Source organism: Oncorhynchus mykiss, chromosome 23 (genome assembly GCF_057628025.1).
Source record: "Oncorhynchus mykiss isolate SJ-2025 chromosome 23, ASM5762802v1, whole genome shotgun sequence".
Lineage (NCBI taxonomy): Eukaryota > Metazoa > Chordata > Actinopteri > Salmoniformes > Salmonidae > Oncorhynchus > Oncorhynchus mykiss.
Window position 1 is genome coordinate 59767501 of NC_143044.1, and position 27739 is coordinate 59795239.

The following is a 27739-nucleotide window of genomic DNA, read 5'->3' on the forward strand; positions in this document are numbered from 1 at the left end:
AGGATGGAGGAATGGAGAGAGATGGGTCAGGGAGAAGAGGAGGATGGAGGGACATGGGTCAGGAAGAAGAGGAGGATGGAGTGACATGGGTCAGGAAGAAGAGGAGGATGGAGGGACATGGGTCAGGAAGAAGAGGAGGATGGAGGGACATGGGTCAGGGAGAAGAGGAGGATGATGGGACATGGGTCAGGGAGAAGAGGAGGATGAATGTCTCGAGGTAAGTTCACCTGTCTAACCCAGTGGTCACTAACTTTATCTGATCACAGTCACAGTCAGAAATGAAGCAGAGATATATGCAGCATTATCCTAATGAAACCATTTGTGTAGGAATGAGGATACTACAGTAGGTCTAATACATTATTACAGTATATGGACTACGTCTGATCTAATACATTATCACAGCATATTGACTATATGTCTGGTCTAATACATTATCACAGCATATTGACTATATGCCTGGTCTAATACATTATCACAGTGTCTGGCCTAATACATTATCACAGTATATTGACTATGTGTCTGATCTAATACATTATCACAGCATATTGACTACATGTCTGGCCTAATACATTATCACATCATATTGACTATGTCTGGTCTAATACATTATCACAGCATATGGACTACATGTCTGGTCTAATACATCATCACATCATATTGACTATGTGTCTGGTCTAATACATTATCACAGCATATTGACTATGTGTCTGGTCTAATACATTATCACTTCATATTGACTATATGTCTGGTCTAATACATTATCACAGCATATTGACTATATGTCTGGTCTAATACATTATCACAGTATAGTGACTATATGTCTGGTCTAATACATTATCACAGCATATTGACTATATGTCTGGTCTAATACATTATCACAGCATATTGACTATATGTCTGGTCTAGTACATTATCACAGCATATTGACTACATGTCTGGTCTGATACATTATCACAGCATATGGACTATATGCCTGGTCTAATACATTATCACAGTGTCTGGTCTAATACATTATCACAGCATATTGACTATATGCCTGGTCTAATACATTATCACAGCATATTGATTATGTCTAGTCTAATACATTATCACAGCATATGGACTACATGTCTGGTCTAATACATTATCACAGTGTCTGGTCTAATACATTATCACAGCATATTGACTACAGATGTTTGCTGTGGTCGTTGACAGTCTCTCTCTGGTCGCGGTTTTAAAAGTAATTAGAATCAAACTTTGCTGTGGGGTCGTGGAAGCAGTAGGCGCTGTGATTTGAGCTCTCTGATTGGCCAGCGCAGTAGGAGCACTTCAATTAGCCACAACTCTCCTGGTCCGCTGCGGAGGCGGAGCCTGTTCAGACTAATGAAATGGTTCAAAACATGGGAACGTTTTGGTGCACAGGGCTTCTGAACAGTGGTAAACAAACACTGTACAGCCTCAAAACATGGTTCAACTATAATGTTGATATCATGGACGGTCAGTCGTTGTAGCCACAGCTCTGTCTATGAATTTAAGAGAGGTTACATTTCCCCCCCCCACCACCACCACCCCCTCAGCTGTCAACCCGAAACGCTGGTGGGGTGACCCTTTGTAAATGGTTTGAAATGTCCATTGCCCATTTAGTGATTCTACACCTGCGTTGCTTGCTGCTGGTGGTTTTAGACTGGGGTTTCTGTAAAAGTACTTTGTGACATCAGCTGATGTACGAAGGGCTATATAAATAGCCAGAAGAGGACTGGCCACCCCACATAGCCTGGTTCCTCTCTAGGTTTCTTCCTAGAGTTCTGGCCTTTCTAGGGAGTTTTTCCTAGCCACCGTGCTTCTACACCTGCGTTGCTTGCTGTTTGGGGTTTTAGGCTGGGTTTCTGTACAGTACTTTGAGATATCAGCTGATGTACGAAGGGCTATATAAACACATTTGATTGATTGACATTGTGGTGCCATCTGTGGTGTATGGGACAGAACGCTAAGCTGTGTGCTGTTAGGGGACACTGTTGAGTAATCCTCCTGATGCTGAAACACCAAAACAAATCTCCCATCTGAGGGACTCTGGCTCATTGTCTACAGTGTTTAATACCTGGTCTTTCCAGTGCCGAAATTCCCTCACTCCCCCTCTCTATGGGAAACATACACACACACACACACACACTCACCCTCTCTCTCACACACACAAACGCCCTCTCACACACAAACACTCACCCTCTCTCACATACACACATACACACAAACACTCACCCTCTCTCACACACACACAAACGCCCTCTCACACACAAACACTCACCCTCTCTCACTCACACACACACACAAACACTCACCCTCTCTCACACACACACACAAACGCACTCTCACACACACACTCTCTCACACACACACACACACTCACCCTCTCTCACACACACACAAACGCACTCTCACACACACACTCACCCTCTCTCACACACACACAAACTCCCTCTCACACACACACAAACGCCCTCTCACACACACACAAACGCCCTCTCACACACACACACACACACACACACACAAAAACACCCTCTCACACACACACAAAAACACCCTCTCACACACACACAAACACTCACCCTCTCTCACACACACACACACACACAAACACTCACCCTCTCTTACACACACACAAACTCTCACCCTCTCTCACACACACAAACACTCCCCCTCTCCATGGGAAACATACACACACACACACACTCACCCTCTCTCACACACACACAAACTCTCCACTTCTCTCACACACACACACACAAACACTCCCCCTCTCCATGGGAAACATACACACACACAAACACTCACCCTCTCTCTCACACACAGATACAAGAGACAAGCTTTCTTGTCCTCCCACACAGCTAGATGAACAGCACTAGTAATCTGTTTGCGTGGGATAAAAACACAGAAGCACTTCAGAAATGACAGGCCATCCACATTGTTGGAGTGGCTGGCTAAGGTTCAATAGACTAGACCAGAGGGTTGGTCCATTTTCACTAGGGTTTAATATATTAGACTTGAGGGTTGGTCCATATTCACTAGGGTTTAATATATTAGACTAGAGGGTTGGTCCATATTCACTAGGGTTTACTATAGTAGACTAGAGGGTTGGTCCATATTAGACCAGAGGGTTGGTCCATATTCACTAGGGTTTAAGATATTAGACTAGAGGGTTGGCCCATATTAGACTAGAGGGTTGGTCCATATTAGACTAGAGGGTTGGCCCATATTAGACCAGAGGGTTGGTCCATATTCACTAGGGTTTAATATATTAGACTAGAGGGTTGGTCCATATTCACTAGGGTTTACTATATTAGACTAGAGGGTTGGTCCATATTCACTAGGGTTCAATAGACTAGACCAGAGGGTTGGTCCATACTAGACCAGAGGGTTGGTCCATATTCACTAGGGTTCAATAGACTAGACCAGAGGGTTGGTCCATACTAGACCAGAGGGTTGGTCCATATTCACTAGGGTTTAATATATTAGACTTGAGGGTTGGTCCATATTAGACCAGAGGGTTGGTCCATATTAGACCAGAGGGTTGGTCCATATTAGACTAGAGGGTTGGTCCATATTAGACCAGAGGGTTGGTCCATATTCACTAGGGTTTAATATATTAGACTTGAGGGTTGGTCCATATTCACTAGGGTTTACTATATTAGACTAGAGGGTTGGTCCATATTAGACCAGAGGGTTGGTCCATATTCACTAGGGTTTAATATATTAGACTTGAGGGTTGGTCCATATTAGACCAGAGGGTTGGTCCATATTCACTAGGGTTTAAGATATTAGACTAGAGGGTTGGTCCATATTCACTAGGGTTTACTATATTAGACTAGAGGGTTGGTCCATATTAGACCAGAGGGTTGGTCCATATTCACTAGGGTTTAATATATTAGACCAGAGGGTTGGTCCATTTTCACTAGGGTTTAATATATTAGACTAGAGGGTTGGTACATATTAGACTAGAGGGTTGGTCCATATTAGACCAGAAGGTTGGTCCATATTCACTAGGGTTTAATATATTAGACTTGAGGGTTGGTCCATATTCACTAGGGTTTAATATATTAGACTTGAGGGTTGGTCCATATTCACTAGGGTTTAATATATTAGACTTGAGGGTTGGTCCATATTAGACCAGAGGGTTGGTCCATATTCACTAGGGTTTAATATATTAGACTTGAGGGTTGGTCCATATTCACTAGGGTTTACTATATTAGACTAGAGGGTTGGTCCATATTAGACCAGAGGGTTGGTCCATATTCACTAGGGTTTAATATATTAGACTTGAGGGTTGGTCCATATTCACTAGGGTTTACTATATTAGACTAGAGGGTTGGTCCATATTAGACCAGAGGGTTGGTCCATATTCACTAGGGTTTAATATATTAGACTTGAGGGTTGGTCCATATTCACTAGGGTTTACTATATTAGACTAGAGGGTTGGTCCATATTCACTAGGGTTTAATATATTAGACTTGAGGGTTGGTCCATATTCACTAGGGTTTACTATATTAGACTAGAGGGTTGGTCCATATTAGACCAGAGGGTTGGTCCATATTCACTAGGGTTTAATATATTAGACTTGAGGGTTGGTCCATATTCACTAGGGTTTACTATATTAGACTAGAGGGTTGGTCCATATTAGACCAGAGGGTTGGTCCATATTCACTAGGGTTTAAGATATTAGACTAGAGGGTTGGTCCATATTCACTAGGGTTTACTATATTAGACTAGAGGGTTGGCCCATACTAGACCAGAGGGTTGGTCCTTTTTCACTAGGGTTTAATATATTAGACTAGAGGGTTGGTCCTTATTCACTAGGGTTTAATATATTAGACTAGAGGGTTGGTCCAAATTAGACTAGAGGGTTGGTCCATATTAGACCAGAGGGTTGGTCCATATTAGACCAGAGGGTTGGTCCATATTCAAGGGTTTAATATATTAGACTTGAGGGTTGGTCCATATTCACTAGGGTTTAATATATTAGACTAGAGGGTTGGTCCATATTAGACCAGAAGGTTGGTCCATATTCACTAGGGTTCAATAGACTAGACCAGAGGGTTGGTCCTTTTTCACTAGGGTTTAAGATATTAGACTAGAGGGTTGGTCCATATTCACTAGGGTTTACTATACTAGACCAGAGGGTTGGCCCATATTCACTAGGGTTTAATATATTAGACTAGACCAGAGGGTTGGTCCATATTCACTAGGGTTTACTATATTAGACTAGACCAGAGGGTTGGTCCATATTAGACCAGAGGGTTGGCCCATATTAGACCAGAGGGTTGGTCCATATTAGACCAGAGGGTTGGCCCATATTCACTAGGGTTTAATATATTAGACCAGAGGGTTGGCCCATACTAGACCAGAGGGTTGGTCCATATTCACTAGGGTTCACTATACTAGACCAGAGGGTTGGTCCATATTCACTAGGGTTTAATATATTAGACTAGAGGGTTGGTCCAAATTAGACTAGAGGGTTGGTCCATATTCACTAGGGTTTAATATATTAGACTAGAGAGTTGGTCCATATTAGACTAGAGGGTTGGCCCATACTAGACCAGAGGGTTGGTCCATATTCACTAGGGTTTAATATATTAGACTAGAGGGTTGGCCCATACTAGACCAGAGGGTTGGTCCATATTAGACCAGAGGGTTGGTCCATATTCACTAGGGTTTAATATATTAGACTAGAGGGTTGGTCCATATTAGACTAGGGTTTACTATATTAGACTAGAGGGTTGGTCCATATTAGACTAGAGGGTTGGCCCATACTTGACCAGAGGGTTGGTCCATATTCACTAGGGTTTAATATATTAGACTAGAGGGTTGGCCCATATTAGACTAGAGGGTTGGCCCATATTAGACTAGAGGGTTGGTCCATATTCACTAGGGTTTAATATATTAGACTAGAGGGTTGGCCCATACTAGACCAGAGGGTTGGTCCATATTAGACTAGAGGGTTGGCCCATACTAGACCAGAGGGTTGGTCCATATTCACTAGGGTTTAATATATTAGACTAGAGGGTTGGTCCATATTCACTAGGGTTTACTATATTAGACTAGAGGGTTGGTCCATATTCACTAGGGTTTAATTGACTAGACTAGAGGGTTGGCCCATATTAGACTAGAGGGTTGGCCCATATTAGACTAGAGGGTTGGCCCATACTAGACCAGAGGGTTGGTCCATATTCACTAGGGTTTAATATATTAGACTAGAGGGTTGGCCCATACTAGACTAGAGGGTTGGTCCATATTAGACTAGAGGGTTGGCCCATATTAGACTAGAGGGTTGGCCCATATTAGACTAGAGGGTTGGTCCATATTCACTAGGGTTTAATATATTAGACTAGAGGGTTGGTCCATATTAGACTAGAGGGTTGGCCCATATTAGACTAGAGGGTTGGCCCATACTAGACCAGAGGGTTGGTCCATATTCACTAGGGTTTAATATATTAGACTAGAGGGTTGGCCCATATTAGACTAGAGGGTTGGTCCATATTAGACTAGAGGGTTGGCCCATATTAGACTAGAGGGTTGGCCCATATTAGACCAGAGGGTTGGTCCATATTCACTAGGGTTTAATATATTAGACTAGAGGGTTGGTCCATATTAGACTAGAGGGTTGGCCCATATTAGACTAGAGGGTTGGCCCATACTAGACCAGAGGGTTGGTCCATATTCACTAGGGTTTAATATATTAGACTAGAGGGTTGGCCCATATTAGACTAGAGGGTTGGTCCATATTAGACTAGAGGGTTGGCCCATATTAGACTAGAGGGTTGGCCCATACTAGACCAGAGGGTTGGTCCATATTCACTAGGGTTTAATATATTAGACTAGAGGGTTGGCCCATACTAGACTAGAGGGTTGGTCCATATTAGACTAGAGGGTTGGCCCATATTAGACTAGAGGGTTGGCCCATATTAGACTAGATGGTTGGCCCATATTAGACTAGAGGGTTGGCCCATATTAGACTAGAGGGTTGGTCCATATTAGACCAGAGGATTGGCCCATATTAGATGAGAGGGTTGGTCCATATTAGACTAGAGGGTTGGCCCATATTAGACTAGAGGGTTGGCCCACATTAGACTAGAGGGTTGGCCCATATTAGACTAGACGGTTGGCCCATATTAGACTAGAGGGTTGGCCCATATTAGACTAGAGGGTTGGTCCATATTCACTAGGGTTTAATATATTAGACTAGAGGGTAGGCCCATATTAGACTAGAGGGTTGGCCCATAGTCACTATGGTTAAGTATACTAGAGGGTTGGCCCATATTAGACTAGAGGGTTGGCCCATATTAGACTAGCGGGGGAATATTGTTTGAACGGGGTTATAATAGGGACATGGGGTTATAATGGGTTTATAATAGGGACATGGGGTTATAATAGGGATATGGAGTTATAATGGGTTTATAATAGGAACATGGGGTTATAATAGGGACATGGGTTTATAATAGGGACATGGGTTTATAATGGGTTTATAATAGGGACATGGGTTTATAATAGGGACATGGGTTTATAATGGGTTTATAATAGGGACATGGGTTTATAATAGGGACATGGGGTTATAATGGGTTTATAATAGGGACATGGGGTTATAATGGGGTTATAATAGGGACATAGGGCTATAAATGGGTTATTATGGGGGCATGGGGTTAAAATGGGGTTTCAATAGGGACATGGGGTTATAACAGAGTGATAATAGGGATATAACTGGGTTATAACGGGGGAACAGGGTTATAATGGGGTAGTAACAGAGAAAAATGGGGGAAAATGGTTTATAATGGGGAAAAGGGTATAGGGTTATAACAGAGTTATAATGGGGAAATAAGGTTATAATGGGGGATTAGGTTTATAATGGGGGAATAGGGTGATAATGGGGTTATAATAGGGGAACAGGGTTCAAATCAGGGTACAGGGTTATAATGGGGGAATATGGTTTTATCTGGTACTAAAATAAACCTGATACTCCTAGATGTAGGGTTATAATGGGGGAATAATCCTGATACTCCTAGATGTAGGGTTATAATGGGGGAATAATCCTGATACTCCTAGATGTAGGGTTATAATGGGGGAATAATCCTGATACTCCTAGATGTAGGGTTATAATGGGGGAATAAACCTGATACTCCTAGATGTAGGGTTATAATGGGGGAATAAACTTGATACTCCTAGATGTAGGGTTATAATGGGGGAATAATCATGATACTCCTAGATGTAGGGTTATAATGGGGGAATAATCCTGATACTCCTAGATGTAGGGTTATAATGGGGGAATAGGTTTATAATGGGGGAATAATCCTGATACTCCTAGATGTAGGGTTATAATGGGGGAATAATCCTGATACTCCTAGATGTAGGGTTATAATGGGGGAATAATCCTGATACTCCTAGATGTAGGGTTATAATGGGGGAATAATCCTGATACTCCTAGATGTAGGGTTATAATGGGGGAATAAACCTGATACTCCTAGATGTAGGGTTATAATGGGGGAATAATCCTGATACTCCTAGATGTAGGGTTATAATGGGGGAATAATCCTGATACTCCTAGATGTAGGGTTATAATGGGGGAATAATCCTGATACTCCTAGATGTAGGGTTATAATGGGGGAATAATCCTGATACTCCTAGATGTAGGGTTATAATGGGGGAATAATCCTGATACTCCTAGATGTAGGGTTATAATGGGGGAATAATCCTGATACTCCTAGATGTAGGGTTATAATGGGTGAATAATCCTGATACTCCTAGATGTAGGGTTATAATGGGGGAATAGGTTTATAATGGGGGAATAATCCTGATACTCCTAGATGTAGGGTTATAATGGGGGAATAATCCTGATACTCCTAGATGTAGGGTTATAATGGGGGAATAATCCTGATACTCCTAGATGTAGGGTTATAATGGGGGAATAATCATGATACTCCTAGATGTAGGGTTATAATGGGGGAATAATCCTGATACTCCTAGATGTAGGGTTATAATGGGGGAATAATCCTGATACTCCTAGATGTAGGGTTATAATGGGTGAATAATCCTGATACTCCTAGATGTAGGGTTATAATGGGGGAATAATCCTGATACTCCTAGATGTAGGGTTATAATGGGGGAATAGGTTTATAATGGGGGAATAATCCTGATACTCCTAGATGTAGGGTTATAATGGGGGAATAAACCTGATACTCCTAGATGTAGGGTTATAATGGGGGAATAATCCTGATACTCCTAGATGTGTTGTTGTGTATCCATTGGAAACCAAGTCGGCTCTCCCTTGGAGTCGAAGCTGGGGGCCTGTTTCATGGTGTCATTTCCTGTCATTTCTAATTGGTTTAGAGGTCAGTAGAAAGCACAAAGAGAGAGTTCCCATAGAAAGAATCAGCTGTTGTTTCCCTCATCCATCTACATTAGACCAGTGCTTTGGGCAGTCAGTGGGTCTGTCCTCATCCATCTACATTAGACCAGTCAGTGGGTCTGTCCTCATCCATCTACATTAGATCAGTGCTTTGGGCAGTCAGTGGGTCTGTCCTCATCCATCTACATTAGATCAGTCAGTGTGTCTGTCCTCATCCATCTACATTAGACCAGTCAGTGGGTCTGTCCTCATCCATCTACATTAGACCAGTCAGTGTGTCTGTCCTCATCCATCTCCATTAGACCAGTCAGTGTGTCTGTCCTCATCCATCTCCATTAGACCAGTCAGTGTGTCTGTCCTCATCCATCTACATTAGACCAGTGTCTTTCCTCATCCATCTAGCGTGTATTGTGTTGTGTGTGTATTGGGCTGTGTGCGTGTATTGGGTTGTGTGTGTATTGGGCTAACCCCACACACAGACACTAACCCCACACACAGACACTAACCACACAGACACTAACCCCACACACAGACACTAACGTAGGGCTAGCGTGTGCCACAGTAGGCTGTATGGAGGACCAGCCTCTCTGGTCAACATCCATTACCTTCAGGGCTGCTTGGCAGGAAGGTTTAAATCCTCCCCTCTAACACAGAGCAGCCTGACATGGTACATTACAGAACTACACAGACACCTTCCTCAACTACCTGCCATGTTCAACTGACACATGGTGGCTGACAGAGGGGGGAGATGGAGACATACGGAGAGAGGGGGGAAGAGAGATACGGAGAGAGGGGGAAGAGAGATACGGAGAGGGGGGAAGAGAGATACGGAGAGGGGGGAAGAGAGATACGGAGAGGGGGGAAGAGAGATACGGAGAGGGGGGGAAGAGAGATACGGAGAAGGGGGAAGAGAGATACGGAGAGGGGGGAAGAGAGATACGGAGAGGGGGGGAAGAGAGATACGGAGAAGGGGGAAGAGAGATACGGAGAGGGGGGGGGAAGAGAGATACGGAGAGGGGGGGAAGAGAGATACGGAGAGGGGGGAAGAGAGATACGGAGAGGGGGGAAGAGAGATACGGAGAGAGAGAAGGACAGGGGGGATGAGAGATACGGAGAGAGAGAAGGAGAGGGGGGGAAGAGAGATACGGAGAGAGAGAATGAGAGGGGGGAAGAGAGATACGGAGAGAGAGAAGGAGGGGGGGGAAGAGAGATACGGAGAGAGAGAAGGAGAGGGGGGAAGAGAGATACGGAGAGCGAGAAGGAGGGGGGGGGAGAAAGGAAGATAAGGAGAGAGACTATCAAGCTGACAGAATTATCTAGAATAGATAAGATGGATTAGTGTGGTGGGGTCTTCTCTGACACAGAGACAACAGGACTGACTGTAGCACCACCCTGACATAACCCTGTTACACCTTAACATGGCACACTGGAGACGGGCGTGTTGGGGTTTCATCGTGTGTGGGGCTTGGCATGCGGGGCTTGGCGTGTGGGGCTTGGCTGTGCAGAGCTTCAAGGTCGAGGCTTCATCGTGCAGAGCTTGGCTGTTTGGAGCTCTGTGCGTGGGGCTGTTTGGCTCGCTGTGCGTGGGGCTGTTTGGCTCGCTATGCGTGGGGCTGTTTGGCGCTCTGTGTGTAGGGCTGGCAGAGATGGTGCTGAGTAGTGAAGTTCTTACCATGCTGTGTGAAGAGATCACTGTGGACGATGTCGATGAGGCAGTTCAGCTTCTGTTTGACCAGACGACCCAGAGGAACCTTCAGAATGAACTCTGTGAACAGTTTACTGTAAAGACAAACAGAATGAACTCTGTGAACAGTTTACTGTAAAGACAAACAGAATGAACTCTGAACAGTTTACTGTAAAGACAAACAGCATGAACTCTGAACAGTTTACTGTAAAGACAAACAACAGAATGAACTCTGAACAGTTTACTGTAAAGACAAAAAACAGAATGAATTCTGAACAGTTTACTGTAAAGACAAAAAACAGAATGAATTCTGAACAGTTTACTGTAAAGACAAAAAACAGAATGAATTCTGAACAGTTTACTGTAAAGACAAAAAACAGAATGAATTCTGAACAGTTTACTGTAAAGACAAAAAACAGAATGAATTCTGAACAGTTTACTGTAAAGAGAAACAACATAATTAACTCTGAACAGTTTACTGTAAAGACAAACAGAATTAACTCTGAACAGTTTACTGTAAAGACAAACAGAATTAACTTTGTGAACAGTTTACTGTAAAGACAAACAACAGAATTAACTCTGAACAGTTTACTGTAAAGACAAACAACAGAATTAACTCTGAACAGTTTACTGTAAAGACAAACAACAGAATTAACTCTGAACAGTTTACTGTAAAGACAAACAACAACAAAACAACAGAAATGTCCGATAGGAGCAGAGTTTTATTGGCTCAGCGGCTGTAGTCATTCATTAAATCCAATGTCCATGTCAGATGGTGACGTCTCTACTGAGTTGGTGTCAGCCTTAGTTCCAGGTAGTTGGTGTCAGGCTTAGTTCCAGGTAGTTGGTGTCAGCCTTAGTTCCAGGTAGTTGGTATCAGCCTTAGTTCCAGGTAGTTGGTATCAGCCTTAGTTCCAGGTAGTTGGTGTCAGTCTTAGTTCCAGGTAGTTGGTATCAGCCTTAGTTCCAGGTAGTTGGTATCAGCCTTAGTTCCAGGTAGTTGGTGTCAGCCTTAGTTCCAGGTAGTTGGTGTCAGTCTTAGTTCCAGGTAGTTGGTATCAGTCTTAGTTCCAGGTAGTTGGTGTGAGCCTTAGTTCCAGGTAGTTGGTATCAGCCTTAGTTCCAGGTAGTTGGTGTCAGTCTTAGTTCCAGGTAGTTGGTGTCAGTCTTAGTTCCAGGTAGTTGGTATCAGCCTTAGTTCCAGGTAGTTGGTGTCAGCCTTAGTTCCAGGTAGTAGGTGTCAGCCTTAGTTCCAGGTAGTTGGTGTCAGTCTTAGTTCCAGGTAGTTGGTATCAGTCTTAGTTCCAGGTAGTTGGTGTGAGCCTTAGTTCCAGGTAGTTGGTATCAGTCTTAGTTCCAGGTAGTTGGTGTCAGCCTTAGTTCCAGGTAGTTGGTATCAGCCTTAGTTCCAGGTAGTTGGTGTCAGTCTTAGTTCCAGGTAGTTGGTTCAGTTAGGTGGAATGTAAACTATTTATCTGCTGTGTCATAGTGAGTGAGCAACATAGTTGTTGAACATGACAGAGGCTGTTACAGGCTACCAACAGTTCCCTGTATACAGTATTCAACCCATATTGTATGTGTGTGACTACAGTATACTGACATGAAGAACCCACGGGTATTACATAGAACTACATCATGTTAACAACATGGGTATTACATAGAACTACATGTTAACAACATGGGTATTACATAGAACTACATCCTGTTAACACCATGGGTATTACATAGAACTACATCCTGTTAACACCATGGGTATTACATAGAACTACATCCTGTTAACAACATGGGTATTACATAGAACTACATGTTAACAACATGGGTATTACATAGAACTACATCATGTTAACAACATGGGTATTACATAGAACACAACTACATCCTGTTAACACCATGGGTATTACATAGAACACAACTACATTCTGTTAACAACATGGGTATTACATAGAACTACATCCTGTTAACAACATGGGTATTACATAGAACTACATCCTGTTAACACCATGGGTATTACATAGAACACAACTACATCCTGTTAACAACATGGGTATTACATAGAACTACATCATGTTAACAACATGGGTATTACATAGAACTACATCCTGTTAACACCATGGGTATTACATAGAACACAACTACATCCTGTTAACAACATGGGTATTACATAGAACTACATCCTGTTAACAACATGGGTATTACATAGAACTACATCCTGTTAACAACATGGGTATTACATAGAACTACATCATGTTAACAACATGGGTATTACATAGAACACAACTACATCCTGTTAACAACATGGGTATTACATAGAACTACATCCTGTTAACAACATGGGTATTACATAGAACTACATCCTGTTAACACCATGGGTATTACATAGAACTACATCATGTTAACAACATGGGTATTACATAGAATACAACTACATCATGTTAACAACATGGGTATTACATAGAACTACATCCTGTTAACAACATGGGTATTACATAGAACTACATCCTATTAACAACATGGGTATTACATAGAACTACATCCTGTTAACACCATGGGTATTACATAGAACTACATCATGTTAACAACATGGGTATTACATAGAACTACATCCTGTTAACAACATGGGTATTACATAGAACTACATCCTGTTAACAACATGGGTATTACATAGAACACAACTACATCCTGTTAACAGCATGGGTATTACATAGAACTACATCCTGTTAACACCATGGGTATTACATAGAACTACATCCCGTTAACAACATGGGTATTACATAGAACTACATCCCGGTAACAACATGGGTATTACATAGAACTACATCCTGTTAACAACATGGGTATTACATAGAACTACATCCTGGTAACAACATGGGTATTACATAGAACTACATCATGTTAACAACATGGGTATTACATAGAACTGCATCATGTTAACAACATGGGTATTACATAGAACACAACTACATCCTGTTAACAACATGGGTATTACATAGAACTGCATCATGTTAACAACATGGGTATTACATAGAACTACATCCTGTTAACACCATGGGTATTACATAGAACACAACTACATCCTGTTAACAACATGGGTATTACATAGAACTACATCCTGTTAACAACATGGGTATTACATAGAACACAACTACATCCTGTTAACCACATGGGTATTACATAGAACACAACTACATCATGTTAACAACATGGGTATTACATAGAACTACATCTTGTTAACAACATGGGTATTACATAGAACACAACTACATCCTGTTAACAACATGGGTATTACATAGAACTACATCCTGTTAACAACATGGGTATTACATAGAACACAACTACATCCTGTTAACAACATGGGAATTACATAGAACACAACTACATCCCGTTAACAACATGGGTATTACATAGAACTACATCCTGTTAACAACATGGGTATTACATAGAACTACATCATGTTAACACCATGGGTATTACATAGAACTACATCCTGTTAACACCATGGGTATTACATAGAACTACATCCTGTTAACAACATGGGTATTACATAGAACTACATCCTGTTAACAACATGGGTATTACATAGAACTACATCCTGTTAACAACATGGGTATTACATAGAACACAACTACATCCTGTTAACAACATGGGTATTACATAGAACTACATCCTGTTAACAACATGGGTATTACATAGAACTACATCATGTTAACAACATGGGTATTACATAGAACACAACTACATCCTGTTAACAACATGGGTATTACATATAACTACATCCTGTTAACAACATGGGTATTACATAGAACTACATCCTGTTAACAACATGGGTATTACATAGAACTACATCCTGTTAACAACATGGGTATTACATAGAACTACATCCTGTTAACAACATGGGTATTACATAGAACTACATCCTGTTAACAACATGGGTATTACATAGAACACAACTACATCCTGTTAACAACATGGGTATTACATAGAACACAACTACATCCTGTTAACATGGGTATTACATAGAACTACATCCTGTTAACAACATGGGTATTACATAGAACTACATCCTGTTAACAACATGGGTATTACATAGAACTACATCCTGTTAACAACATGGGTATTACATAGAACACAACTACATCCTGTTAACAACATGGGTATTACATAGAACTACATCCTGTTAACAACATGGGTATTACATAGAACTACATCCTGTTAACACCATGGGTATTACATAGAACACAACTACATCCTGTTAACAACATGGGTATTACATAGAACTACATCCTGTTAACAACATGGGTATTACATAGAACACAACTACATCCTGTTAACAACATGGGTATTACATAGAACACAACTACATCATGTTAACAACATGGGTATTACATAGAACTACATCCTGTTAACAACATGGGTATTATATAGAACACAACTACATCTTGTTAACAACATGGGTATTACATAGAACACAACTAAATCATGTTAACAACATGGGTATTACATAGAACTACATCCTGTTAACAACATGGGTATTACATAGAACACAACTACATCTTGTTAACAACATGGGTATTACATAGAACTACATCATGTTAACAACATGGGTATTACATATAACTACATCCTGTTAACAACATGGGTATTACATAGAACTACATCCTGTTAACACCATGGGTATTACATAGAACACAACTACATGTTAACAACATGGGTATTACATAGAACTACATTATGTTAACAACATGGGTATTACATAGAACTACATCCTGTTAACAACATGGGTATTACATAGAACTACATCCTGTTAACAACATGGGTATTACATAGAACTACATCCTGTTAACAACATGGGTATTACATAGAACTACATCCTGTTAACAACACGGGTATTACATAGAACACAACTACATCCTGTTAACAACATGGGTATTACATAGAACTACATCCTGTTAACACCATGGGTATTACATGGAACTACATCCTGTTAACACCATGGGTATTACATAGAACACAACTACATCATTGTAGCAACATGGCCATTGAATTGACCATATTTTGTATGCAATATATCCTTTGAGGAAAATGCTCTCTTGAGGAAAGCACATTCATGGGATGAGGGATGAGGGATGAAGGGGTGTCTCCTTCGCTAGAGGACGGTTACTGAAGTTCTGCTTGCTGCCCCGTTGGAGGCAAGTGTTTGGCAAGGGATGAAACATTCTCAGCGTGGCCTCAATTCATCCCTCTCTTCTCCTCAGCCAGGTTTGTGTTGACAACTGGAGCAACTAATCCCCTGCTCTTCTGTCGGTGCGGAAGAAAAGCAGAAAGCTTGGCCCTCCACCTTCCTTTCCTTCGGCTCTGATAGAACAGCTTTGCCCTGACGGCGCTGTCAGGAAACAGGAAACGGGAGCTGGGTGGAAAGTAGAGAGCACAGCTACACAGAAAGGCCAGCTGAACACTGTAATCTGTGATTAGAAAAGAAGCCAGGGACACAGCAGGTGGGGAAAATGACACTGTTTGAACTTTGTATTCAGGTGTTTTCTGGCTTTAACACTGGACACCGTGGGGAACAGGAGACCAGGGGAGAAGAGGATGGAGAGGAGGGGAGAAGAGGAGGGAGGGAGGGAGTGAGGAGAGGGGGATAGAGGGAGGGAGGAGAGGGGGATAGAGGGAGGGAGGAGAGGGGGATAGATGGAGGGAGGAGAGGGGGATAGAGGAGGGAGGGAGGAGAGGAGGATAGAGGAGGGAGGGAGGAGAGGAGGATAGAGGAGGGAGGGAGGGAGGGAGGGAGGGAGGGAGGGAGGGAGGGAGGGAGGGAGGGAGGGAGGGAGGGAGGGAGGGAGGGAGGGAGGGAGGGAGGGAGGGAGGGAGGGAGGACAGGAGGGAGGAGATGGGGATAGAAGAAGAGGGAGGGAGGAGAGGAGGATAGAAGAGGAGGGAGGGAGGAGAGGAGGATAGAAGAGGAGGGAGGGAGGGAGGGAGGGAGGGAGGGAGGGAGGGAGGGAGGGAGGGAGGGGAGGGAGGGAGGGAGGGAGGGAGGGAGGGAGGGAGGGAGGGAGGGAGGGAGGGGGATAGAAGAGGAGGGAGGGAGGAGAGGAGGATAGAAGAGGAGGGAGGGAGGAGGATAGAAGAGGAGGGAGGGAGGGAGGGAGGGAGGGAGGGAGGGAGGGAGGGAGGGAGGGAGGGAGGGAGGGAGGGAGGGAGGGAGGGAGGGAGGGAGGGAGGGAGGGAGGGAGGGAGGGAGGGAGGGGAGGAGGATAGAAGAGGAGGGAGGAGAGTAGGATAGAAGAGGAGGGAGGAGAGGAGGATAGAAGAGGTGGAAGGGAGGAGAGGAGGGCAGAAGAGGAGGAAGGGAGGAGAGGAGAAGAGGAGGGAAGGAGGTGTCATGACATTGGCCTCTTTGGGTATAGCAATCCCATCCCCCTCTCCCTGCCTCCCACTTGCCTCCTTCAACTAGGCTGCTGTGTTCAGAGGTCGTAAATTCCTGAGAAGACCTCATGGACACACAGTTATAGAGAGTTGTTTTTCATGGAGAACAAAGGAAATCCTTCCACCTCACAGAACTTGAGGTACGAACAAATTTCATGTTCCGGAGAAAGTATAAAAGATGGGTGAAGAATCCAGCGACGAACTGGTCCGTTTGTCACAACTTGGGGAAGCTCATGGGAGACGGTGTGGCCACATTACCATAACGCTGTTTATATAATAGCCTCAGATATGAGGTTTACATCTAATTGTTGTATAAGATGAATGAGTGAGGATGATACTGTTTGTATAATGGTGTAATATGATGTTGGACTGTTTAATGAAGAAAAACACAATTCCCTTTTGATTTGAACTAAATCAGAGGACCGCCCCTGAGCCCAGTTAGGGTCAGACATCCTGGACCGCCCCTCAGCCCAGTTAGGGTCAGGCCTCCTGGACCGCCCCTCAGCCCAGTTAGGGTCAGGCCTCCTGGACCGCCCCTCAGCCCAGTTAGTGTCAGACATCCTGGACCGCCCCTGAGCCTAGTTAGGGCTAGACATCCTGGACTGCCCCTGAGCCCAGTTAGGGTCAGGCCTCCTGGACTGCCCCTGAGCCTAGTTAGGGCCAGACATCCTGGACTGCCCCTGAGCCCAGTTAGGGTCAGGCCTCCTGGGACCGCCCCTGAGCCCAGTTAGGGTCAGACATCCTGGACCGCCCCTGAGCCCAGTTAGGGTCAGACATCCTGGACCGCCCCTCAGCCCAGTTAGGGTCAGACATCCTGGACCGCCCCTGAGCCCAGTTAGGGTCAGACATCCTGGACCGCCCCTGAGCCCAGTTAGGGTCAGGCCTCCTGGGACAGCCCCTTTTCTGCCATTCTGAATAAAACCCAACTTTGAGAAATGATCAGCAGACCGAGCTTACCTCAATTACGAGATGGCTAAAGGTTGCAGACCATGTTTCTCTTAATCAAGGGAGTACAAAGGTTGTAAGACCATTGCTGAATATTTTAACCATACCACGTGGTTAAACTCTTAGACTATCGATACCGACAGAATGAGAACAAGTCTTTGATATTAATTACTAGTCTGCAGCTAGGAATTCGGTATCATTGAACTCGAAGAACGACAACCGCTGAAACATCCATTCTAAAAGGAATGTCACTCTGAACAATCCCCTCTAACCACAAACGAGAGAGAGAGGGAGAGAGAGACGGACAATTCTACAAAATAAATGAACTTTTCACCAGCGATCAAGACGACACACTGAGCGTAAATATATATATTGATTGCAATTGTTCACGAATGAGTGAGTGTTCATGTGTAAAGGATTAGCATTTCAATTGTTATAATTATCACTTTGTAGTGACTTCTTAGTCGACCCCCACTTCCCCTTCTGTCTAACAAGCCACAATACCGGTTTAACCCACTAGGGGCACAACCTCCTATCATTAAATGTACCTTGTTTGTTTGTTTATGCATTTCTGTGAATTACTTAGCTAGTAATAAATAAATGATACAAGACAATTGATGTATGGATGACTCATAGTGAAGACTGGGTTCGTGTAGATAACCAACAATTTACGACGTTTGGAATGAGCCACAGTGTGGCTAAGGTTAGGCATGAGGTTAGCAGTGTGGCTAAATGTTAGGCATGAGGTTAGCAGTGTGGCTAAATGTTAGGCATGAGGTTAGCAGTGTGGTTGAGGTTAGGCATGAGGTTAGCAGTGTGGCTAAAGGTTAGGCATGAGGTTAGCAGTGTGGTTGGGGTTAGGCATGAGGTTAGCAGTGTGGTTCAAATCAAATCAAATCAAATTTTATTTGTCACATACACATGGTTAGCAGATGTTAATGCGAGTGTAGCGAAATGCTTGAGGTTAGCCATGAGGTTAGCCATGAGGTTAGCAGTATGGTTAAGGTTAGGCATGATGTTAGCAGTATGGTTGAGGTTAGGCATGAGGTTAGCAGTGTGGCTAAAGGTTAGGCATGAGGTTAGCAGTGTGGTTGAGGTTACGCATGAGATTAGCAGTGTGGTTGAGGTTAGGCATGAGGTTAGCAGTGTGGTTGAGGTTAGGCATGAGGTTAGCAGTGTGGTTGAGGTTAGGCATGAGATTAGCAGTGTGGTTGAGGTTAGGCATGAGGTTAGCAGTGTGGTTGAGGTTAGGCATGAGGTTAGAAGTGTGGTTGAGGTTAGACAAGAGGTTAGCTGTGTGGTTGAGGTTAGGCATGAGGTTAGCAGTGTGGTTGAGGTTAGGCATGAGGTTAGCAGTATGGTTAAGGTTAGGCATGAGGTTAGCAGTATGGTTAAGGTTAGGCATGAGGTTAGCAGTGTGGCTAAGGTTAGGCATGAGGTTAGCAGTGTGGCTAAGGTTAGGCATGAGGTTAGCAGTGTGGCTAAGGTTAGGCATGAGGTTAGCAGTGTGGCTAAAGGTTAGGCATGAGGTTAGCAGTGTGGCTAAAGGTTAGGCATGAGGTTAGCAGTGTGGCTAAGGTTAGGCATGAGGTTAGCAGTGTGGCTAAGGTTAGGTATGAGATTAGCAGTGTGGCTAAGGTTAGGCATGAGTTTAACAGTGTGGTTGAGGTTAGGCATGAGGTTAGACGTGTGGTTGAGGTTAGGCATGAAGTTAGCAGTGTGGTTGAGGTTAGGCATGAGGTTAGCAGTGTGGCTAAGGTTAGGCATGAGATTAGCAGTGTGGTTGAGGTTAGGCATGAGGTTAGACGTGTGGTTGAGGTTAGGCATGAGGTTAGCAGTGTGGTTGAGGATAGTTTTAAAATACAATTCTAGAATTAGGCGGGGCTTCCGACTTTGCAACTTGGTCAGATAGTGACTAGCCAGTCTGTCTGGGTAGAGAGGTGGTCAGATAGTGACTAGCCAGTCTGTCTGGGTAGAGAGGTGGGTCAGATAGTGACTAGCCAGTCTGTCTGGGTAGAGAGGTGGTCAGATAGTGACTAGCCAGTCTGTCTGGGTAGAGAGGTGGTCAGATAGTGACTAGCCAGTCTGTCTGGGTAGAGAGGTGGTCAGATAGTGACTAGCCAGTCTGTCTGGGTAGAGAGGTGGTCAGTTAGTGACTAGCCAGTCTGTCTGGGTGGAGAGGTGGTCAGATAGTGACTAGCCAGTCTGTCTGGGTAGAGAGGTGGTCAGATAGTGACTAGCCAGTCTGTCTGGGTAGAGAGGTGGTCAGATAGTGACTAGCCAGTCTGTCTGGGTGGAGAGGTGGTCAGATAGTGACTAGCCAGTCTGTCTGGGTAGAGAGGTGGTCAGATAGTGACTAGCCAGTCTGTCTGGGTAGAGAGGTGGTCAGATAGTGACTAGCCAGTCTGTCTGGGTGGAGAGGTGGTCAGATAGTGACTAGCCAGTCTGTCTGGGTGGAGAGGTGGTCAGATAGTGACTAGCCAGTCTGTCTGGGTGGAGAGGTGGTCAGATAGTGACTAGCCAGTCTGTCTGGGTAGAGAGGTGGTCAGATAGTGACTAGCCAGTCTGTCTGGGTAGAGAGGTGGGTAAGATAGTGACTAGCCAGTCTGTCTGGGTGGAGAGGTGGTCAGATAGTGACTAGCCAGTCTGTCTGGGTAGAGAGGTGGGTCAGATAGTGACTAGCCAGTCTGTCTGGGTGGAGAGGTGGTCAGATAGTGACTAGCCAGTCTGTCTGGGTAGAGAGGTGGGTCAGATAGTGACTAGCCAGTCTGTCTGGGTGGAGAGGTGGTCAGATAGTGACTAGCCAGTCTGTCTGGGTAGAGAGGTGGGTCAGATAGTGACTAGCCAGTCTGTCTGGGTGGAGAGGTGGTCAGATAGTGACTAGCCAGTCTGTCTGGGTAGAGAGGTGGGTCAGATAGTGACTAGCCAGTCTGTCTGGGTGGAGAGGTGGTCAGATAGTGACTAGCCAGTCTGTCTGGGTAGAGAGGTGGGTCAGATAGTGACTAGCCAGTCTGTCTGGGTGGAGAGGTGGTCAGAGAGTGATGTCTATGGAATGCTGTACATTGAGATGGTCTTTTTCAACAGCACAATAACCACGGTGATGTGTTCCTCTGAATATGCCCTTTAAAACGTTGAAACCGTTTCAGAGGGACAGCATACCCTTAACCGCAAGGCATTATGGACAAAATGTCATGTCCTTCCAGTACAGAGTTTAGACAGGACAATGTCCCAAAGTCACTTCCCTAATACAGACCTGTCTGGTCACATGACCCTTCCCTAATACAGACCTGTCTGGTCACATGACCCTTCCCTAATACAGACCTGTCTGGTCACATGACCCTTCACTAATACAGACCTGTCTGGTCACATGACCCTTCACTAATACAGACCTGTCTGGTCACATGACCCTTCACTAATACAGACCTGTCTGGTCACATGACCCTTCCCTAATACAGACCTGTCTGGTCACATGACCCTTCACTAATACAGACCTGTCTGGTCACATGACCCTTCACTAATACAGACCTGTCTGGTCACATGACCCTTCACTAATACAGACCTGTGTGGTCACATGACACTTCACTAATACAGACCTGTCTGGTCACATGACCCTTCACTAATACAGACCTGTCTGGTCACATGACCCTTCACTAATACAGACCTGTCTGGTCACATGACCCTTCACTAATACAGACCTGTGTGGTCACATGACACTTCACTAATACAGACCTGTCTGGTCACATGACCCTTCACTAATACAGACCTGTCTGGTCACATGACCCTTCACTAATACAGACCTGTCTGGTCACATGACACTTCCCAACGGGCACCATATTCCCTCTATAGTGCAGTACAGCAGGCACCCTGTTCACTCTGTAGTGCAGTAATTTGCTCAGGACCCAATTTGGGCCCAGCCACAGTTCTGCATGTATAACGTCAGAACATCATGTTTAACATTCAGTCAACGTAGGCTAGAATTTGTTCTGCGTGAGCAGTTGAAGAGCTCAGCTTCATGAATGTAGAACAGGACGCTAGTGAATAAGGACGAACATCTCAGGTTGAGGCTTCAAACTAAATCCATGGATGTATAACAAAAACAGACCCTTATGTTACAATATCACATCAGCTAGTCTGTAAAACTGGAGTGTCCTAGTGATCTATTAATCTAGTGTCCTAGTGATCTATTCATCTAGTGTCCTAGTGATCTATTCATCTAGTGTCCTAGTGATCTATTCATCTAGTGTCCTAGTGATCTATTCATCTAGTGTCCTAGTGATCTATTCATCTAGTGTCCTAGTGATCTATTCATCTAGTGTCCTAGTGATCTATTCATCTAGTGTCCTAGTGATCTATTCATCTAGTGTCCTAGTGATCTATTCATCTAGTGTCCTAGTGATCTATTCATCTAGTGTCCTAGTGATCTATTCATCTAGTGTCCTAGTGATCTATTCATCTAGTGTCCTAGTGATCTATTCATCTAGTGTCCTAGTGATCTATTCATCTAGTGTCCTAGTGATCTATTCATCTAGTGTCCTAGTGACTATTAATCGAGTGTCCTAGTAATCTAGTAATCTAGTAATCTAGTGATCCATTCATCTAGTGATCCATTCATCTAGTGATCCATTCATCTAGTGATCTATTAATCTAGTGATCCATTAATCTAGTGATATATTAATATATTGTCCTAGTGATCTATTAATCTAGTAATCTAGTAATCTAGTGATCTAGTGATCTAGTGATCTAGTAATCTAGTGTCCTAGTGACCTATTATTCTAGTGATCTAGTGATCTATTAATCTAGTGATCTATTAATCTAGTGATCTATTAATCTAGTGATATATTAATCTAGTGATATATTAATCTAGTGATATATTAATCTAGTGATATATTAATCTAGTGATATATTAATCTAGTGATATATTAATCTAGTGATATATTAATCTAGTGATATATTAGTCTAGTGATATATTAATCTAGTGATATATTAATCTAGTGATATATTAATCTAGTGATATATTAATCTAGTGATATATTAATCTAGTGATATATTGATCTAGTGATCTAGTGATCTAGTGATCTAGTGATATATGAATCTAGTGATCTATTAACCTATGAATTGAGTGATCTATTAATCGAGTGATCTATTAATCTAGTGATTTATTAATCTTGTGTTCTAGTAATCTAGTGATCTCATAATCCAGCGATCTATTAATCTAGCGATCTCATAATCTATTGATCTATTAATCTAGTGATATATTATTCTCGTGTCCTATTAATCTAGTGTCCTATTAATCTAGTGTCCTATTAATCTTGTGTCCTATTAATCTAGTGTCCTATTAATCTTGTGTCCTATTGATCTAGTGATATATTAATCTAGTGATATATTAATCTAGTGATCTATTAATCTAGTGATCTATTAATCTAGTGATCTATTAATCTAGTGATATATTAATCTAGTGATATATTAATCTAGTGATATATTAATCTAGTGATATATTAATCTAGTGATATATTAATCTAGTGATCTATTAATCTAGTGTCCTATTAATCTAGTGTCCTATTAATCTAGGGTCCTATTAATCTAGTGATATATTGATCTAGTGATATATGAATCTAGTGATCTATTACTCTAGTGTCCTAGTGATCTATTAATTTAGTGTCCTAGTGATATATTGATCTAGTGATCTATTAATCTAGTGATATATGAATCTAGTGATCTATTAGTCTAGTGTCCTAGTGATCTATTAATTTAGTGTCCTAGTGATATATTGATCTAGTGATCTATTAATCTAGTGATATATTAATCTAGTGATATATTAATCTAGTGATATATTAATCTAGTGATATATTAATCTAGTGATATATTAATCTAGTGATATATTAATCTAGTGATATATTAATCTAGGGATCTATTAGTCTAGTGATATATTATTCTCGTGTCCTATTAATCTAGTGTCCTATTAATCTAGTGTCCTATTAATCTAGTGTCCTATTAATCTTGTGTCCTATTAATCTTGTGTCCTATTAATCTAGTGATATATTAATCTAGTGATATATTAATCTAGTGATATATTAATCTAGTGATATATTAATCTAGTGATCTATTAATCTAGTGATATATTAATCTAGTGATATATTAATCTAGTGATATATTAATCTAGTGATATATTGATCTAGTGATCTATTAATCTAGTGATATATTAATCTAGTGATATATTGATCTAGTGATCTATTAATCTAGTGATATATTAATCTAGTGATCTATTAATCTAGTGATATATTAATCTAGTGATATATTAATCTAGTGATATATTAATCTAGTGATATATTAATCTAGTGATATATTAATCTAGTGATATATTGATCTAGTGATCTATTAATCTAGTGATATATTAATCTAGTGATATATTGATCTAGTGATCTATTAATCTAGTGATATATTAATCTAGTGATATATTAATCTAGTGATATATTAATCTAGTGATATATTAATCTAGTGATCTATTAATCTAGTGATATATTAATCTAGTGATATATTAATCTAGTGATCTATTAATCTAGTGATATATTAATCTAGTGATATATTAATCTAGTGATATATTAATCTAGTGATATATTGATCTAGTGATCTATTAATCTAGTGATATATTAATCTAGTGATATATTGATCTAGTGATCTATTAATCTAGTGATATATTAATCTAGTGATCTATTAATCTAGTGATATATTAATCTAGTGATATATTAATCTAGTGATATATTGATCTAGTGATCTATTAATCTAGTGATATATTAATCTAGTGATATATTAATCTAGTGATATATTGATCTAGTGATATATTAATCTAGTGATATATTGATCTAGTGATATATTATTCTAGTGATCTATTAATCTAGTGATATATTAATCTAGTGATCTATTGATCTAGTGATATATTAATCTAGTGATATATTAATCTAGTGATATATTATTCTCGTGTCCTATTAATCTGGTGTCCTATTAATCTAGTGTCCTATTAATCTAGTGTCCTATTAATCTAGTGTCCTATTAATCTTGTGTCCTATTAATCTAGTGATATATTAATCTAGTGATATATTAATCTAGTGATATATTAATCTAGTGATATATTAATCTAGTGATCTATTAATCTAGTGATATATTAATCTAGTGATATATTAATCTAGTGATATATTAATCTAGTGATATATTAATCTAGTGATATATTAATCTAGTGATATATTAATCTAGTGATATATTAATCTAGTGATATATTAATCTAGTGATATATTAATCTAGTGATATATTAATCTAGTGATATATTAATCTAGTGATATATTAATCTAGTGATATATTAATCTAGTGATCTATTAATCTAGTGATATATTAATCTAGTGATCTATTAATCTAGTGATATATTAATCTAGTGATATATTAATCTAGTGATATATTAATCTAGTGATATATTAATCTAGTGATATATTGATCTAGTGTCCTATTCATCTAGTGTCCTATTCATCTAGTGATCCAGTGATCTATTGATATAGTGTCCTAGTGATCTATTAATCTAGTGTACAGTGATCTATTAATCTAGTGTCCTATTAATCTAGTGATCTATTAATCTCGTGTCCTATTAATCTCGTGTCCTATTAATCTAGTGTTCTATTAATCTAGTGTCCTATTAATCTAGTGTCCTATTAATCTAGTGTCCTATTAATCTAGTGTCCTATTAATCTAGTGTCCTATTAATCTAGGGTACTATTAATCTAGGGTCCTATTAATCTATTAATCCAGTGATCCAGTGATATATTGATCTAGTGATACATTGATCTAGTGATACATTGATATATTGATCTAGTGATACATTGATCTAGTGATCTAGTGATACATTGATCTAGTGATCTAGTGATACATTGATACATTGATATATTGATCTAGTGATACATTGATATATTGCCAAAACCTTGATGTGCACCTTTATAAAAGCTTTTCTAATTAAAATGTTATTTTGTCAAATTAAATCAATACAATACAATGATATAACATTCATGGCAGGTCAGATTAACCACTGCACTGTTGGTGAAGCAGCAGTTTCACGTTCCCACGGCAACCGGGACTATATATAACCAACCCACATGGTACAGCTGGTGAATGTTAAGTGGTGTGCGTGCGTGCGTGCGTGCGTGCGTGCGTGCGTGCGTGCGTGCGTGTGTGTGTGTGAGAAGCACATAGCCTAAAGGTAAGTAGCTCGAGGATAACGAGGTGTGACCACTCACACTGCACAAGCCACAATATCAAATCCGTTCTTTAATCCAAACCAATTGTTAAAGGTAATCGCCCCCCCCCCAAAAAAATAAAGGGGAGACAATCTCTAAAACACGGAATGTAATTTCAAAGACAAAAGACAAACCCATTGAGCAAGGCTCTTTAGTCTCTCTCTTCCATGTCAGAGCGCTTTACCTTAATCAGTCAAATCATTTACACGTGTCTTAGATTTCTTAGATTGACTTTGTAACTTACAGCTTTTTCAGATTCACTCCTGCACCTCTTCCTTAGCTTCGGGCATCCTTACATGTACAGATAATGACACTACAGCACAGTCGAACACGAGTCACAGATAATGACACTACAGCACAGTCGAACACGAGTCACAGATAATGACACTACAGCACAGTCGAACACGAGTCACAGATAATGACACTACAGCACAGTCGAACACGAGTCACAGATAATGACTACAGTATTCAGGAGTTACAGATAATGATAATAAAGTATATATGAGTCACAGATAATGACACCACAGTAAAGTCGAACAGGAGTCACAGAGAATGACTACAGTATTCAGGAGTCACAAATAATGACACTACAGTACAGTCGAACAGGAGTCACAGATAATGACTACAGTATTCAGGAGTCACAGATAATGACACCACAGTACAGTCGAACAGGAGTCACAGATAATGACAATACAGTATACAGGAGTCACAGAAAATGACACTACAGTACAGTCGAAGAGGAGTCACAGATAATGACTACAGTATTCAGGAGTCACAGATAATGACAATACAGTATACATGAGTCACAGATAATGACACCACAGTACAGTCGAACAGGAGTCACAGAGAATGACTACAGTATTCAGGAGTCACAGAAAATGACACTACAGTACAGTCGAAAAAGGAGTCACAGATAATGACTACAGTATTCAGGAGTCACAGATAATGACACTACAGTACAGTCGAACAGGAGTCACAGATAATGACTACAGTATTCAGGAGTCACAGATAATGACACCACAGTACAGTGGAACAGGAGTCACA

At 41.5% G+C, this 27739-nt stretch overlaps 1 protein-coding gene across 5 annotated transcripts in view; it reads right to left on the reverse strand.

The window, feature by feature from the left end:
- The window catches only part of LOC110514830 (dedicator of cytokinesis protein 1), a 611880-nt gene that overhangs the window by 388763 nt on the left and 195378 nt on the right, over positions 1 to 27739 (reverse strand). For all 5 annotated transcript variants that reach the window (XM_090217799.1, XM_090217795.1, XM_090217797.1 and 2 more), the window contains exon 25: positions 11043 to 11149. In XM_090217799.1, coding sequence (XP_090073925.1) covers positions 11043 to 11149 — 107 coding nt within the window. The remainder of the gene's footprint in view (positions 1 to 11042; positions 11150 to 27739) is intronic.